Source organism: Brienomyrus brachyistius, chromosome 8, assembly GCF_023856365.1.
Source record: "Brienomyrus brachyistius isolate T26 chromosome 8, BBRACH_0.4, whole genome shotgun sequence".
NCBI lineage: Eukaryota > Metazoa > Chordata > Actinopteri > Osteoglossiformes > Mormyridae > Brienomyrus > Brienomyrus brachyistius.
This window is the reverse complement of record NC_064540.1, coordinates 21,308,380-21,325,738: the sequence shown is the minus strand read 5'-3', so window position 1 is coordinate 21,325,738 and position 17,359 is coordinate 21,308,380. Positions and strand designations below refer to the sequence as shown.

General features: G+C 42.3%; 1 protein-coding gene across 3 annotated transcripts; it reads left to right on the top strand.

The window, feature by feature from the left end:
- The first annotated feature begins 584 nt into the window (after positions 1–584).
- lactbl1b (lactamase, beta-like 1b) lies at positions 585–14,810 on the top strand. 3 transcript variants are annotated; one of them, XM_049023919.1, is made up of 8 exons: positions 585–745; positions 2,740–2,850; positions 5,748–5,898; positions 7,113–7,219; positions 7,416–7,573; positions 9,444–9,691; positions 12,518–12,623; positions 12,715–14,810. In XM_049023919.1, the coding sequence occupies exons 2-8, from the start codon at positions 2,791–2,793 to the stop codon at positions 13,691–13,693; spliced, it is 1,809 nt and encodes a 602-aa protein (XP_048879876.1). In that variant the 5' UTR covers positions 585–745; positions 2,740–2,790; the 3' UTR covers positions 13,694–14,810. The 3 variants fall into 3 exon arrangements, with proteins under 3 accessions (XP_048879876.1, XP_048879877.1, XP_048879878.1); XM_049023920.1 differs by lacking the exon at positions 2,740–2,850; XM_049023921.1 differs by lacking the exons at positions 585–745; positions 2,740–2,850 and adding an exon at positions 4,639–4,689.
- The last annotated feature ends 2,549 nt before the right edge of the window (positions 14,811–17,359 follow it).

Below are 17,359 nucleotides of genomic sequence, written 5' to 3'. Positions count from 1 at the left end.
AAAATTGAAGCCAAAAACAACATCCTCAAAAGATGCCAAAACCAAATCAAACCAAAAATCACCAGGACAAACTAAACATGCCACAGAAATGCAGCTTCAAACACAGACAACCCCAAGACCCCAAGCGACAAGGTCACCAGGCACAACTTCAGTTGGGAGCCTAACTAGGCAGAGATGTAGGCACTCTACCAGGGTTAGGCTTAGGGTTAGGCTTAGGCTTAGGGTTAGGGTTAGGCTTAGGCATATGCAGAGACTTTTCAAGGAGCAGGTACTTGACCGTGGTGGGCAGTGTCCTTCTGTAAAATTTACGTGAAGCACTTTCAATCATTTGGGCAAAAGGGAAGGTAAAAAGCTAAAAGTGGTGATCATTTATAATACATTTCTAGGAAATAATCAGGAAAAAAAGTTAAGTGATTCATAATTTTTTTTTCCAAAGCACTAAATAAGCAACATACTTCTCTCCAGCTGCGATGTAGCAGGACAGTCTTCTTTATGATTCAGCCAAACAGAGACACACAGGATAGCACTGCATGTGCCCCAGCCAAGCACAAAGCACCCTCTTCGCCAGCTTTGCCAGATGTCACCGCGGAGCAGGCCCTGTAAATCCCAGATCCGGCAGGGACTGTCACACATGGGATTTAACTTTCAGCCACAGTCAGTGTCTGTCCAGCCACCGACGTCCGGTGGCGAGAGGGAGACGGAGTGAAACGTGTGGTTCATTCGAGAAGGGTGACCGAGGTATTTGGTAAGTCTCTGACAACGCGAACAGGAAGGGACAAAGTAAATCTGGGAAACCATGTTACATTCGACTCAGAGTTAGTACTGTTGAAAATATTTTAGTTTAATATAGTCAGAATTATGCCCTATTCATGGAAGATGTTTTGGCCTGATCAAGATAACTGAGGTGATATATTTTGGGGGAATACAAATACTCCTGAAAATGACAGGTGAACATGCATTCAAAAACCTTTTCGTAGGAGGAAGTCGAACAGACTTTTGGGCATTGCTGAAAAGACGTGATTATCTGTTAGTCTAATACGTTTAAATGTAAATGTAAACGTCACAGTAATCGATGGTCGACCGACTGCATTAAATAAGTAATGAAAACTTTTCACGAATGTAGCTCTGAAATCAAAACATTCGCGCTTGTTAAATCGTCATCTCGTATTTTACCAAAGTAATACATAATGACACCAAATGGTCCGTGACTTTAACGGCGTCAAAATGTGGACGTAAATGACTGTGGTAAAAGTAAAAACGCAGATGTGGTCCGTTTTACATTTAAGGCTTCAGCTTTAATCATCGCCGAATCGGATGAACAGGAACAACTGAATTACATCCCTGCAGCCGGGCAATGGGTTGATTTCGTAGGCTAAACATTATGTAAGGGATGTTTACGTGCAAAGACATATTTAAAGCCGGGAGAATGAAAGTATTCATAGGAAGAACGTCTAAAAAGCACCAAATTGCATGTGTTTTAAATAGAAATACTGATGTTCTTCTGAACTAGACTGCTAACGAGATATTACACTACAAGCCCGGAAAAAGTGCACTCTGTTTGATTAAATAAAAACACACGGGAGTGTAAGACTAAAGACTAAAACTATAGCTCATCAAAGATAACGACTGCACAAATTGTCCCTTGGAAAGTAATTGACAGGAGGAACGTAGCAGTATGAATTAAACCCCCCTTTAGATTCTCATGTCATAAAGTTTGAGTACTATAATTTAAAGACTGATTATATGGGGGCGGGGGTGGGTCGATGATGCAAAAGTAGGGAAGTCCAGAGAGGACACGCGCCATCATTGTTTTATTCCCGTTATCTCGAGATCACAATAAATATTTCAATTGATCTCGAGACAACAAAGTTGTTATACAATAAAATATTTCGCCGCAGTTTATTTGGTAGTTAAACTCCGTGCAGTATTTTTGGATAATTTTAAGTGTGATGTATTTTTTATTATGAAGTGTTCTGAAAGTTTATTGGGCAAATTTAGAGATTTTATACTTAGATTATTAACTATTTGCTGTAAAGTAGTCCTGCTGTGTGCATATTACAGTAATTCACTTAACTTTTGGCCTCTCCCAAGTAGCCATCAAGCTCACTTGCGTCCGATTGATCGGTCCCAAATACGGAGGCAAGTCGACGGATAAGTGCACTTAATTTTTATATTTATTTAATAAATAGTTACGATTTATAGTGATATTTCCCCGTTTATAGCTGATGGAAAAATCACTCCGTTATCAATGTAATAGACTTAACTCTATCAGTGACAGACAATTAGCTAAATTTTAGGTGTGGATATTAAGGCTTTCTGATGGAGTTTTGATCACAGTACACCGGGCTGTAATCCCCCGCTGTGGTTGACTCCCCCATCCCTGTAATGCGCAGAGTTTGCTTCGGCGTCGTTTTAGCCAAAATACATCTATTTTCAAAGGTTGAGAAAAAGTGAAAAAGTAGGTAGGCGTATTTTATGTGAAATTGGACAACAACAGTCCCTAAGCCCATTACGGAACTGCATAGTCAATCCGATGTCGATGTTTAGGGAATTTGTAATAATCAGCCTATATTTTTATAAAACAATAATCTCAAATAGAAAAACAGCGCAAAACGGTCCGCATTGGTGATTGCGCATTTCATTCATATTTAGCGCGTGTTGTTTGTAAACTGTCCGTATCATTTTAATCATGTAATAGCCTGACCCTAGCGAGTATTGTTTTATATGCATGTTTTGTAGGTTTTGGCCTTTTTTAAAGGACGGCTCAGACAGTTCTCGCCGTTTGCAGTCATGGGTAAAGTGGGAAGCAAAGTGCTGCGGGAGATCTGCGCGGACGGACCGCAGTTGCAGGTAATGGGCTGGGTCCCCCAAACATGCCATTTATCAAAAGCAGTTTTCGTATCTTTCCTGATGCAAAGAGAATGATCTGCGTGATACATGTTAAAGAACTGGAATTTTTCAGCATTCCTTGTCACGCTTCAGCTGTTTGGTGAAATGCCCTATGCATGTATCCATGCAACCGCACGTCCGTGCGCGCGTGCTGTCCGGTCCCTTCCGTCGCCACTGGGCTGCAGACGTGCATCGGCCGGTATATTATGCAATCGGGATAAATCCATACCGCCTCCTGCTGTACTCCCATTGGTCGGATAATTTTACCAAGCCTAATTTTATCTAAGCAATACTTCACATGTAAGTTTAAAAACGCATTGCTGTAAATTAGGCTTACCAGATCATCCACGTCAGGGAGGACGCTTTGAGAGTGTATGAACTTATTTAAAACTGAAAGGCTCTTGTGCTTGACTGAATAGTTAAGTGCTTGCACGTTGACAGGTTTGTTTCCTTGATTTAAAAACTCATCCAACTGTTTCACATTTACATTAGTGACACATGTGTGACTATAAAACACTGATCCATCAGCACCCAGCAAGCACGGCATTACATTTAAGGGCTGCTGACATTGCATAGTAGATGACATTATTAGAGTACTGCAGTTGTAAAAGGTCTTGTATAGAAAGTAACTCCTCTAACCCTTAATTCTTTCCCACTGGGCCGATGCCTATATCACCCAGTTATATCTTGGTGGATATTTACAGAGGTCGTCACTTGCCTTTCTTAGACCTTGGGTCTGACATTCTGAAAATAGCCAACTTACTTTTTTTTGAGAGACAGGACACTTAAGCCTTGCTTCCACCAAAAAAAAATTCCCATTGCCGCATCACCGTTGTTATAATCGAAGACACACTCACAGTCCACCAACTAAGTCAATGTAAGTCAATGTTCTTCAACACTCAGAAGAAAACACTTAGATTAGGACTGGCAGTGTTAGCCCCCTGGCAACAGTAATGCCACGTCGCGTCATCCAGTGGCTGCGTTCAGCACCAGAGACGCTGAAGAGCTCAGCTTGATGGCCGTAGGTAACGTGGCTTGACAGTACTATGTCATCTCCTATTTTAACCAGGGACCAGTGTGATCCCAAGCTGATGTGGGCTGGGGAGGTCGTGCTGAAATCACGTGGCCCAGTTGCAGAGTTGTGACTGCCACAAACTGATCTGCAGAGATTAGAGATTACGAGTCCTTCTCTCGCCAGCCTGTTTGAGCTTTTAATCTGAGTGATGGATTATGGCATTAAGGTCTGTATCAGGTGGGGAGGAAAATGAATTGCCCAGCAAGCACTGAAAGCTAGGATTCAAGTGCCTTTGAGTGGGATGGATCGAGTCTGAGACCCTCCTGTTTCAGGCCGATCAGATTCCCCTCCTAACCAGCAAACTGCAGGTGGGATGTAGAAGTTTGGGTCTGAAAAGTGCTTCTGGTAGAACCGCTGTGGAGTGCTCTCTGTGGATTTTTTAAAAAACTCTTTTCCTCATTTTTCCTTGCAAGGCATAATCAGCATTTTGGTAAGTGGCATTGACTGGAGCGTCAATTAACGTCACTGAACTTAGTTTAACGGTGTGTCATTTTTGACGTTGCATTTCAGGTACGATGAATGGTAAATTTGTCGATATTATTTTTGGTCACTCGGCAAATTTATAGTCCAGTCCACCATTGTCACGGGATACGGTCGGGCGAAGCGGGCAGAGCGAGCAGGATACGGGAAAACGGGGGTTTATTAGGAGCAATCCGGGGCAGGGAATACAGGACGGCAACAGACATCACACGCTGACGGACATCAATGACGGACACTGGACTCGGGTAAGACACGGACTGAAATACACAGGACTGAGCAAATGAACTAGATACAGCTGGGTACAATCGGGAGAAAACACGTGGGTAGGCAGGGGGCGTGGCACACAGGAGGAGCCGACGAGCAGGGCATGACAACCATAAACTAGAGAACTCAAACAGGCTTGTGAAAGCGTGTTTTAGAAATGCGTCTCCCATTCACTGTAATCTACAGTCATGCCATCAGTCTGTGCTATAAAAATTCATTTTATATACCTGATTCTAAGCCTACTGTTAGTCTTAGTTAATTAAAACAAATATATTACAAAGTTAAAAGTCATTTTAAAAAGTATGTTTTCTTTTTTAAACTTACATTGCCTGTGACTGCTGCATTTTTCGTATTAAAATAATTATTTGGCAATCAGGCTGGAAAAAAAAACCTTTCCACCAACTATGAACTATCATAAAAATATATGTTTGGAAATTTTTCAGTCAGTATCCTACACACAGCATGTTAGAACACACAAATATAAATGTGTGTGCTATGAATCTGTGAATAAATGTGCTTGTTTCATATTTTTCCTGATATCATTATATATTTCAGGGCAACTGCCAAAGTGGCACTTATATTTGTGAAATTAAGTTGCTGCTTGCTCTTAACATTGATTAACATAATGAAAAAATACTATGATTCACAGTTGTAGGCTGATATTTATATGCTTCTGTAGCCCAGTGGTATTCAATTAGATCAATTCTCTGGCTGTTTCCTTGTAACATTGAGATTTTAATATGATTTTCATTGATTGCTGCTGTTTCTTCAATTAATTACTCTGTCATTTTAAGTCTCTGCTCGTATTTCTTCTTTCTTCCACCTTCATGTTAGCATGAATGTTGTTGAACTTTGTAAGACCCCGTACAGTACGTGTTTCGGAGTTTGTGCAGACATTTGTGAGGATAGTCATTTACAGTTCTTTTGCCGTACGTGGCTTGACGTGTGAGACATTTTGATGAATTAATCTCCAGATGAAGAGACATTGTGACTCTATGGGTCTTTGAAGTCTAACCTGTTAGCCGCCTGTGTTACTTAGCAAGGCCCAGCTGGACCAGTGAGACACCTGACCACCACTGGAAGGATGAAGGTGAAGTGGACGCAGCTGGGACTCATATTCTTCATGCTGCTTTCCCTCATCATGACCGGTTGCTTCTTCTGGCAATACCAGCTACCGAAATTGGAACCAGGTGAACGTAACATCTCACGAGCCTTCCTCCTCTTCCCAAAGACTAGCATTTAGACCCAGTTCCAGAATTCACCTCCGTAATCTACTGCTGTTGGTTTCCCTGTTATCTGCTCCCACAGCCGATTGTTCAAACGCCATGAAAGTCTACGGGGCGGAATGATTAAGCCGACAGAAATGTCTTTGCTGCCGTGTCTGTGAGCAGAGAAAGGCAACTCATCTGCCAAAGGAGGTTGTCAAAATGACCGCTGAAGCAGCAGCTCAGATATACTGTAGGAATTGGATGGGATATTATAATTAAAAGGGATATTCATGAATTAGCTCCGGCTGACTGCGGAAGCTTCACACTCTTTGAACTTGACACACTCAATTAAATGTTTATAGGTAATGAATCTTAAGCTGAAAATACCAGCTTTTATGGACTGTTATGGAATCAACCCCACGTTTCATTTGAGCATAATGATAAGAACCTGTCTTAGAGGACCTTGTGCTAGTTAGCAGTTGGCCAATTTGTCAGAGAAGCAGAAGATGTCTGGATGTTTCTGTACATGGTTCTGAAACAATCACCTTTGGCTCCGAGCTTAAATCCAGCCTAGTGGTGGATTAACATGATTTAGACAGCCAACTAAAGTTATTTTGAGACTATGCTGCATTTTTAACATGCTTCTAAGTCAATTTTATATGCTAAACAGAGTACATTTTTGGCCTGATCTTGTTTGGTCCTGTAGCTATTTTGTTAACCTCTGTGAAATACACTGACAGTACTCTTGGTAATAGTTGAAAATAATCAAGAGAGTTAGTGTTTGATAAGTTCTCTTGGGAGATGGTGCTACATGAAGCGTTCTGGTTTCTTACAGGGTTAGTAGACAAAAGTTAAAAGTAAATGGCTTTTTTTCCCATAAGTGCTACATTTAGTTGTAACTTATTGAGTTCCTCCTACTCCTTCTCAGATAAGACTATGGAACCTTGTGGGCTGGGATATACAGTAGGCTTGTTTGGTGAATTTTAGGAATAATTCAATTTCATAAGAAACAATTAGTTGGTGTCTTGCCACCAAATGAAAGCATTTGTTATAGAAATAGCCCCAAATAAACAGTAAAAATGCAAACCAAACCCAACCAAGGACCAAAATAACCTGTTTTTTATTATTTCTTTGCCGTTGACAGGTCTTCCATGCAGCAGCTTATTCGACAGGCTCACCTCCCCTTTTTCTTGTAGATGAACGCACAGGAAGCAGTACCAAGGCAGAGAGAATGTGCCCACGCTTCCCGGAGCCCGTGCCTTTGCAGCATCCCATCACAAGCCTGAAGGTGGCGCTGGAGAAGGTAGGCAGCATTCCTGTACCCATCTTGTGATCCTCACCCAAGAAAAAGTCAGTGGGTGACGGAGACACAGGCAGCTGCCTCGAATGTGACCTAAAGATCCCCACAGAACCCTTGCAGCATAAAGTTGCAATATTTGTGAACGTCGGGAATAATGTGTATAAAAAGGGCTAAACGCAGAATTCTGTGCTCCACCCAGGTGGACTCTGTCTTTAGGCATATTGTCAACCCTTTGAGTCTCCCGGCTCTGTCGGCCATTGTCATCTTCAACCACACGGTGCTCTGGATAGGAAATTTTGGCAAGAGGAATGGGAGTGACCCTCTGTCCACCCCTCCGAATGAGTATACGGAATACAGGTGAGAGACAAAGACGGTCTGTGTTAGTCAATACACCATATGGGAAGTGGAAAGATTAGGGAGGTAGAAACAGATGATGCCGTAGATTAGCACATGAATGGAAAAATTAATCCTGAAATATGGCTCCTCTTTTTATGGTTGCAAATAATTCAGGCAACTGGCCAAGAACCAGACTAATTGCTAATGATTATAGGACACCATGCACTCTGTACCATAGCCTTTTTATTTACAACATACATGCATGCTAGATCAGTGTCGATACTGCAGCCTTTTCATCACGTATCTTTCATGAATGACCATGGACCATGACCGTCTTCTGGCTGCTACATTATTTCAGTTGTGAGGAATTTTCTTTTTTTGCAAAATATTCCCTTCAGTCCTCACATTGGTGTTCATTGGGGTTTGAAAGCCACAGAAGGTTTCTGCATGACAGCCAACTCAGTGCCAATGCTTTGGTTCCATTTGAAAATATCGCTCCATTAGAGCAACCATTTTTCAGTTGTATCAGTGTTTTTTTTTTTTTTAATCAAAACGACTTTACTTCAGTAATAGCTAGCATCGTTTTGTTTATTTAGCTACATAGTGAAGAATGATTAATTATAGTACTGACTAACGTCCATGGATTTTTAACCTGAAAGTTGTGTATAATTAATCCCTTTGGGTTCATCAATATCAGAAGTGCTGTCATTTCAACACCTCCAAGGGCAGGTCTTTGGTATTACCTTGATATTAAGAAGAATTTCACAACTGTTTCTCACCATGGAATAATTGCATGCCACTCAAGCACAGCAATATGCTATACAGACGCTCCTCTATTAAAGAATGAGATACGTTCTGAACGGCCGTTCATAACTTAAAATGTTCGTAAGTCATTATTCGACATCATTTTAAGGGTATACACAAGAACTAGGATGGTGGGAGTACGCACGCTACGCTGCTACGCGGTGGGAGTAGCAGCCAGAAGTCGTACTAGGCGGAATTGGCGCGCATTATGTTGCGGACAGGAAACGGGAGCCCGATGAACACAATTTGGATTTACAGTCCTCTTTGTTCGTATGTCTGAAAGTTCGTAAGTTATTCGTAAGTAGAGGAGCGTCTATATTTTCTGGCTTCGTTTTTTGAATCAGCATGTGTGAAGTATGGGGCCACAGTGGGGCTGCAGGCTGGCCCAGGAAGCACGAGGCGGGGGGGGGGGCCTGAATGGTACGCCAGTCCATCACAGGACATTTTGCCCACATTTAGAGACATCACCCCACCTGTGGTGAGCTGCTGCATATGAATAGGTAAAGAAGTGTCCAAATCTGTGTAATGAGTCTTTATGTAGTTGAACCACACAAGCATCCAATGTCAATTCACAATCAGGTTATACCAGCATATGATGAGGCCAAAAAGTCCAAAACATCTTTATAGGTCTTTCAGTTTGTGTTTTAATTAGCCTCTGACTTCACCAGAAATCTAGCTTTGGTATGTACACAAGTAATTCAGTACCCTATGCAGACAGACAGCATATAAGAAGGTCTGGCATGCTCTCAAATAAAGGGTAAAATAATTCAGGGCAGCACTGAACATCAGACACAGGAGAGGCTCTGTGATCTTTCAGAACTGAGTCAAAATTGATAGAAGCGAGAAACAGAGTGTTCCAAAAGCCAAATTATGAGAAACGCTATCTTGCACTTCAGTCTGCAATTCAGAGCTGAAAAGAATGCAAATTTGACCTCGGTAAACTAATACCGAATCATGTTGACTCAAGATTCCTTTGTAAGTGGTGTGAGAAGTCTGATATGTATTTTTAAATACTTGACTTTGAATAAAATAGAAGAAGATGTTCTTGTGCAGTTAATGAATAAGCATTTAGTCTGTTTCCCTGTAGGATAGCCAGCCTGTCTAAGATTTTCCCGACGCTGATGCTCTACAAGTTGTGGGAAGAGGGCAAGGTTGGGTCCCTAGACGACTCACTGGAGAAATATGTGGAAAACTTCACCATAAAGAACCCCTTGGGGAAGACCCAGGATACAGAGCTGAAGTATGTGACAGATGGCCTGATCTTCCTAGACAGCGGAGAGGCTCATATCCGGTCCTCCCCTGTCACCCTCCGCAGGATGGCCAGTCAACTTTCTGGTAAGCAATGGATACAGTGTCACGCTCAACAGAGGTGTTGTAGATCTGCAATGTGGGGAGGAAGTCATCTGTAAATTCATGATTAAGGTCCTACTCCAAAGAGCTTCAGTAGAACAGAAGAAATGTATATATTGTAAGTTCCTTAGTAAAAGTTCATATTCGAGTTTAATCTTAGCAACAGAATTTAGTTTTTCTAGGCCAACAATGAGAAGCACACACACGTTTTTATCTTCGGATTTGAACTCTCACCATATCACCAGCATTCTTGAGACTAACACCTCACCTCATGAATTTAAAATAGCTTCTGTTGGGTGCTGACTGATTCTGACGTCAATATAGATGGTGAAAAAGCAAGTCTGCCTTCTGATGAGATAGCAAGGTAGCACAGGAATAGAAATGGCACTCCAGCAATCTACACACTTTCTGTTGCTGTGGTGAATTTTGTCAAACTGTGCTGTATTGTAGTTCAAAAAATAGAGATTTTTGCGGTTGGACTTGTGTCCCTTATGTGCCCCTTAAGTTTTCTTGCCGTCCTGTTTTTTGTGAAGATTTCAAGGTACAAAGTCCTGAAGCAATGCTTCACAACCGGAATTTTGCCATTGAAATTTCTACTTTCCCCATGAGGACCAGAAAGCAAGACTGACATGTTAAAAACCAGAAAATATTGGTCTTTGTGTTAGTGTATATGCTCTGGTAGTGCCAGTCTCTTTAGATGTCTCACCCCAAGTTTAGAGAGTGAGCAAAACAAGGAAAATGAATTACTAATGGACTGGTGTGAGCTGATCTGTGTATGAACAGAAACAAACAGCATTTGCATGGGTCTATCCATGGCTTCCACACGTTTATCCCTGACTGGCAGTAAACACCTGCTCAAACAAACGTCCCATAACCCAAATATTCACAGGTGGACACTTAAATTGATTAGTAAATTGCTTATTTGGAATAAGTGGTTTAACGGGCTCAACACAAGACAACTGCAACAAGACACTGGGAAATGTTTAGAGGAACTTGACTGAGGTTCATCGTAGTACTGTATGTGGCGAATTCAGCTGGACGGGCTGTATTCCATTCCTACCTGATTTGCATCTGTAACGCATAATCATGGAGGGGTGGAAAAGTACTCACATTTCATACTTAAGTTAAAGTACAGATAATGCACCAGAATGTTACTGAAGTAAACGAATCCTAAAAAACTACTCAAGTAAAAGCAAGTTAAGTACTACATTCAAATTTATTGACCTTACTAAAAACATCCTATCCCATTAAATTCACTCATGACAGGCTGAAGTTACAGTGTAGCACTGTAAGGAGAATTGAGTCAAATATTTTCTGGAGCAAATCAGCAGAATGATATTTTTTATTCTGTGGAAAACAGAATATCGATTAAAACGCTTGTTCTCCACTACGGAAGACAATTAATCATCCAGTGCAATACTCACTATTCTTTCAGTGCTGCTTTGAATATTGATAAAGTTTAAATATCAGACAGCAGTTTATTTCAGCATGGTTTCTTCCACCTTCATATAGCCAATATGTAATGCAAAATAATAATAATAAATTGCTCAGGAAAATCTCATTTCTGAGTAAAGTAATTGTGATTCATATTTAACCCAGTAGCCCTATTGAAGTGTGCTGCATACAGTTGTATTTTTTTAAGGTGCAGAACGATGATTGTGCAGAATGATTTGGAGTTAGAGTTAAATAGCCTACTCAAGTAAAGTACAAATCCTGAAAAAACCTAATTAAGTACAGTAACAAAGTTTTTGTACTTTGTTACTTTATAACTTTGTGATCATGTCATGAGCTTCCACTAAGAATTTCAATTTAACTGGACCATTTGTGGAGTCAGGCCAATTTTGGGAGATTTTGAGGGCTGTATAATCTTTCTGAGACAATTTACATCTCAGTAGGTGCGAGAGGCTGTGTACAGGATTGTAATCGGGGGCCCTTGTTTTAATGCAGGATTGTAATCGTGGGCCCTTGTTTTAATGCAGGATTGTAATCGGGGGCCCTTGTTTTAATGCAGGATTGTAATCGGGGGCCCTTGTTTTAATGCAGGATTGTAATCGTGGGCCCTTGTTTTAATGCAGGATTGTAATCGGGGGCCCTTGTTTTAATGCAGGATTGTAATCGGGGGCCCTTGTTTTAATGCAGGATTGTAATCGGGGGCCCTTGTTTTAATGCAGGATTGTAATCGTGGGCCCTTGTTTTAATGCAGGATTGTAATCGGGGGCCCTTGATATAATGCAGGATTGTAATCGTGGGCCCTTGTTTTAATGCAGGATTGTAATCGGGGGCCCTTGTTTTAATGCAGGATTGTAATCGGGGGCCCTTGTTTTAATGCAGGATTGTAATCGTGGGCCCTTGTTTTAATGCAGGATTGTAATCGGGGGCCCTTGTTTTAATGCAGGATTGTAATCGGGGGCCCTTGTTTTAATGCAGGATTGTAATCGGGGGCCCTTGTTTTAATGCAGGAATGTAATCGGGGGCCCTTGTTTTAATGCAGGATTGTAATCGGGGGCCCTTGTTTTAATGCAGGATTGTAATCGGGGGCCCTTCTTTTAATGCAGGATTGTAATCGGGGGCCCTTGTTTTAATGCAGGATTGTAATCGTGGGCCCTTGTTTTAATGCAGGATTGTAATCGGGGGCCCTTGTTTTAATGCAGGATTGTAATCGGGGGCCCTTGTTTTAATGCAGGAATGTAATCGGGGGCCCTTGTTTTAATGCAGGATTGTAATCGGGGGCCCTTGTTTTAATGCAGGAATGTAATCGGGGGCCCTTGTTTTAATGCAGGATTGTAATCGGGGGCCCTTGTTTTAATGCAGGATTACCCAGAAGGCTCAGGTCTACCAACCTGTTGTGGAAGGGAAAGACGCAGGCAGCTATCAATCTGTTGCAAGATGATGTTCTCATTGCAGACCCAGGGACAAAGTAAGAATTTCTGAAAGCGCCATATCACTGCACACCTTTATTTAATGACGATCATTCCAGCTTCACAGTGGTGACCTTTTGTTGTTTTTAGGTGCCACTATAGTAATTTAGCATTTTCTTTGCTGGCTCACGTGTTGGCAGAGAAGGTGGCTGGGCTTGACTACCAGCGCTGGGTGTCCCACAACATCCTGGATCGCCTAGGTATGGAGAACACAGGCTTTGACATCACCCCTGGTGTCCAGAGCAAGATGGCTGTAGGTGTGTATACCAGTGGGCAACCAGCACCCTTGTATGACCTGGGCTGGTACCGGCCATCGGGGCAGATGTTCTCCACGACTGCAGATATGGCCAGGCTGGCCATGGTGCTGCTCGGGGCCTACCATCAGAAGCTTCTTGACCACGATACACTGAAGGTCATGCTGACGCCCCTATTCCGCTGTGAGAAGGGTTACTTCGCCAACCGCACAGGCACTCCCTGGGAGGTGAACGAGCAGCTCGGGTATGAGGTCTTACGTAAGGACGGTGACCTGGATGGCTACTCTGCCACATTCTCCCTGGTGCCCCGACTGAAACTGGGCCTGGTGGTCCTTATGGCTGGGTCCCGGCCCCACGATGAGGACATGGTGGCCAAAGCCTACAGCCACATCATCCCTGCCATGGAGGGGGCTTTCAGAGATGCCATACACGTTCTGACCCCACCTCCCAACCCATCGCCTTATGTAGGATTCTTCACCTACAGAAACATCACCTTCTACGAGATCAGAGCTGGTTCGGACGGAGTCCTCGTCATGCACCAGTTCGGCCCTCAAATCGAGGAGCTCATCCCGGAAAGGTACAGGACGATAAGGCTGCATTACCTGATGGACAGAGTCTTCAGGGTGGCATTTGAGAAAGAATACCCCTGTGTCTTAAGGCTCAGCTCTGCCGCTGTTTCCTTAGAAGCTCAGGATGGGCAGCTTTTCAATTTCTACGTCTTTGACAAGAACGGCACCTCTTTGGGTTTCGACGCCCCAGGCCTAAACACCTACAATGTGCTCCGCATTTCCCACAGGCCAGTGTTTGCTAATTAATGTCTCTGAGGATAGAAATAGTGAACAAACAAGCGAGGGACATTGTCCCATCAACGTGGATGTCTTCATGACTGGCTAATCGAACAATCCCTCCAAATAACTGGGCCTGGAAACGTGGGCGAGAAAGCAGAGTTATGCTATAGCAACAGAACTGCATAATTTAGAGATTCTGCGAAGAGAGATATGGCAACAGTGTATTCCGAGACACTTAGACAATAGAATAAGGTCTGAAAGATTTTCAAGAAAAAAGCCCATATAAAATGTCACGCCCTTTCCTTGGTATTGTATTGTACCCGAAGAGGACTCAAAGTGCATGACATACACAGGATCGCTGTACTCATAAGGGAGACGCTAGTGGAATCTGGGACAGTCCTACCAGGGAGAACTTCACTTCAATTGGATCGTTCTGAATTTACCTGTATAGCTTGAAGAAAGAGGCAGCTTATCCCCAAAGTGTCTGTTCGGAGAAGAGGTCGAGATAGTAATAGAGTGACAGCTCTTTAGCCATTTCTGTCTGGGGTAATGATTTTGAAGAATGGAATTACTATATTTAATTAGTTTCACTTATCCCATGTTTTCAGATGTTCGTATAAATTTGAAGATTCTCTTATGCTTTGCTTTGAAGCTGGTTTGGTTCCCTACTTGTCCCCAAGTCCCGTACCAGTAACGGTTTTAAAAAAGCTTTTCCCAAATCTGTTGCTTGTTGCTAAGTCACTGTGTCTTTGTGGTAGTTACTGCAACACTTAAGCATTCTTATACAGGTGTTAAAAATGTCTGACTCAACTTGCTTATAGGATTTTTTTCCCCTCCAAATAGTATGTACTGATGTGTCAAATATTTTGTCTGATTGGTTCTCTCAAGTACGTCTGTCTACCGTCTTTCCAGTGGTGGCCACACCTGCATTATTAATGTCATCTGATCCGAACCAACTGCATCTCAACAGTGTGACCAAATAGTGACTTTTCCATTGAAAAACCCTGTCTGCTATTTTATCTTTAGCATTAAACTCCTAAGGCTAAAATTATAAAAGCTAACAGAAGGAACTTTAAAAGCAGTCTAACATGGTGTGATTTTCTTTTGCCTGAATTGTTCCTTTTTGCTAAACAGTTCTAGTTATAAACTATAAATATCTATAAAATGATGAGTCACAAGCTCTGACATCACTTTCCACTTTTCTGTCATATGACTGCAAGGTGTTAATGGGGTTTTTCTTACACTTGCCATTTGTTTGATGGGGAGTTACAGAAGCAAAATGGGAGGGGCTGCTTCACAGAAGGCTCGTTTACGTTAAACTAGAGGTTGATCGAGCTCCTTCACAGCTGCTGTGTTTTAGCACAGGCCCCATCCTTCTCTTTCACAGCTGCTGTGTTTTAGCACAGGCCCTATACTTCTCCTTCACAGCTGCTATGTTTTAGCACAGGCCCCATCCTTCTCCTTCACAGCTGCTGTGTTTTAGCACAGGCCCCATCCTTCTCCTTCACAGCTGCTGTGTTTTAGTACAGGCCCCATCCTTCTCCTTCACAGCTGCTGTGTTTTAGCACAGGCCTCATCCTTCTCCTTCACAGCTGCTGTGTTTTAGTACAGGCCTCATCCTTCTCCTTCACAGCTGCTGTGTTTTAGCACAGGCCTCATCCTTCTCCTTCACAGCTGCTGTGTTTTAGCACAGGCCTCATCTGTCTCCTTCACAGCTGCTGTGTTTTAGTACAGGCCTCATCTGTCTCCTTCACAGCTGCTGTGTTTTAGTACAGGCCTCATCCTTCTCCTTCACAGCCAGCTGAAGCGCATAGCACAAAGCTAGGTGCAATGTTGTATCCTCTCTTCCACTTGTTCTCCAGAGCTTGAAGACCTGCCTCACAGTCGAGTCGCTGAGACACATTTATGAAACGCTGAAATCAAGGCCCATTTCTGGGGGGCTGTAAACCCTGTAGCATTCTTGTGATTGAATTAGCATTAGCATTCATGCTAAATGCAAATTTTCCTTCTTTTCCCAATTCCAAACCAAGATTTTATCGCATTTTTGGGGAAGGCTAAGGAGTGAGTTTCGATCTTATGGTGTTAGTAGCCCTAATACCACCATTACGTTAGTTATAGCGGGTAAATCAGCCCTGCGGACTTAGCCACAGGGGTTTAGCAATCATGGTGCATTCACATGATGCTAGTTACTGCCGATTCTGGGAAGACCAGGAGATTCATGGGTCGTCAGGCAGCATTTTCAGACACATTCTCTTTCGCAGCAGGAAGTGCCACTTAAAGGTGTCTTAATATGTGAACCCTGCAAAAATGAGCCATATACTAGCATGTTAAAATACCATAGTCAGTCATTTATAAGAGTTATTACTATAGTTTTCTGCAGAAATTTGTCCTCATTTAGAACTCAGTTTAACGAAAACTAGATAATACAATCTACACTTTTTACGTGTGGACATTGATGAGAAAAAGATTGATGACTTACCCAACATTAATTTTGCACAGCACTTGCTTCCAGAACAAACAGAAACAGAATATCCCATTGTGAGATTTATTCTTAAACTAGGCTCCAGGCTCCCTGCCAGCAGTGGAAATGCTTCAGAAAGCTGAATGGATGGATGGATGGATGGATGGATGGATGGATGGATATATTTGACTGATGGCATATTTAAAATAGTCGTCTCTGAATATGTTGGAAATTTTTAGTGTGATGGAAGGTTTCCAGCTATTGTGGCAGATGAATGTGTTTTTCAGGAAGACAGTTGAGTCCCATTGGTGAACAGATGAAGGAAGCAGATACCTGTAACTCTCAGACCTCTGGAACATCAACCTAAGCCCCAGTATACCATCCAGTTTACCTCATCTCTGATGGGTGGTTGGAAAAGTTTTAGGGGTTAAAGTTGTTGAAAGGAGGGAGGGTGGCGATGGTAACAGTTTTTTACCCCTCAGACGATGTTGCCCTGGGCAATTGCCCATGTTGCCCCTACCAGGATCTGCCCCTATGACCCTGGTAGATCTGATACCCAGTTTCTATGCTGTAAACCACATGTACCCATCTATTTTACCCAAGGGCTAAATTCCATCAGCAACACAAAGGTCCACTGCCCCTGATAACATTTTCCTAGCCAGGGGTGGATTGATCGTGCATTTCATCCGGATGCGAACTGGAATTCCCTTTTGGAGTACCCCTGCACTAAACTGCCACAGTCTATAAATGTCTAAAAATTACATCGTATCTCATATTACGATTTTGACTTTAGTAATTTATCTGTGAAGTCTGTAGAAGAGTTGTAAGACTTGATAGGTGCTTCTTACGCTAATATTGCAAAAGAGACATTTCTACATTGAGTCTGCTTGAATGTAATATTTGTGATGAATTGTTTAAGAAAGAAACTAATTTAATAAGAACATTAGAAATTTAGAAACTAGAGGAGGCCATTCTGCTCATCAAGCTCACTTGGGGAGAACTCAATTAATAGCTCAGAGTTGTTAAAATCTTATCTAGCTTTGATTTAAAGGAACCCAAGGTTTTAGCTTGCGCTACACTAACAGGAAGATTATTCCGTACTCTAACACCATGCTGTGTAAAGAAGTGCTTTCTATAATCCAGGTTAAAATGTTCTCCTGCTAATTTCCACCAATGGCCACATGTATTTGAATTAATATTGAAGAAACTATTTCGTTGACCAGCTTGCAGAC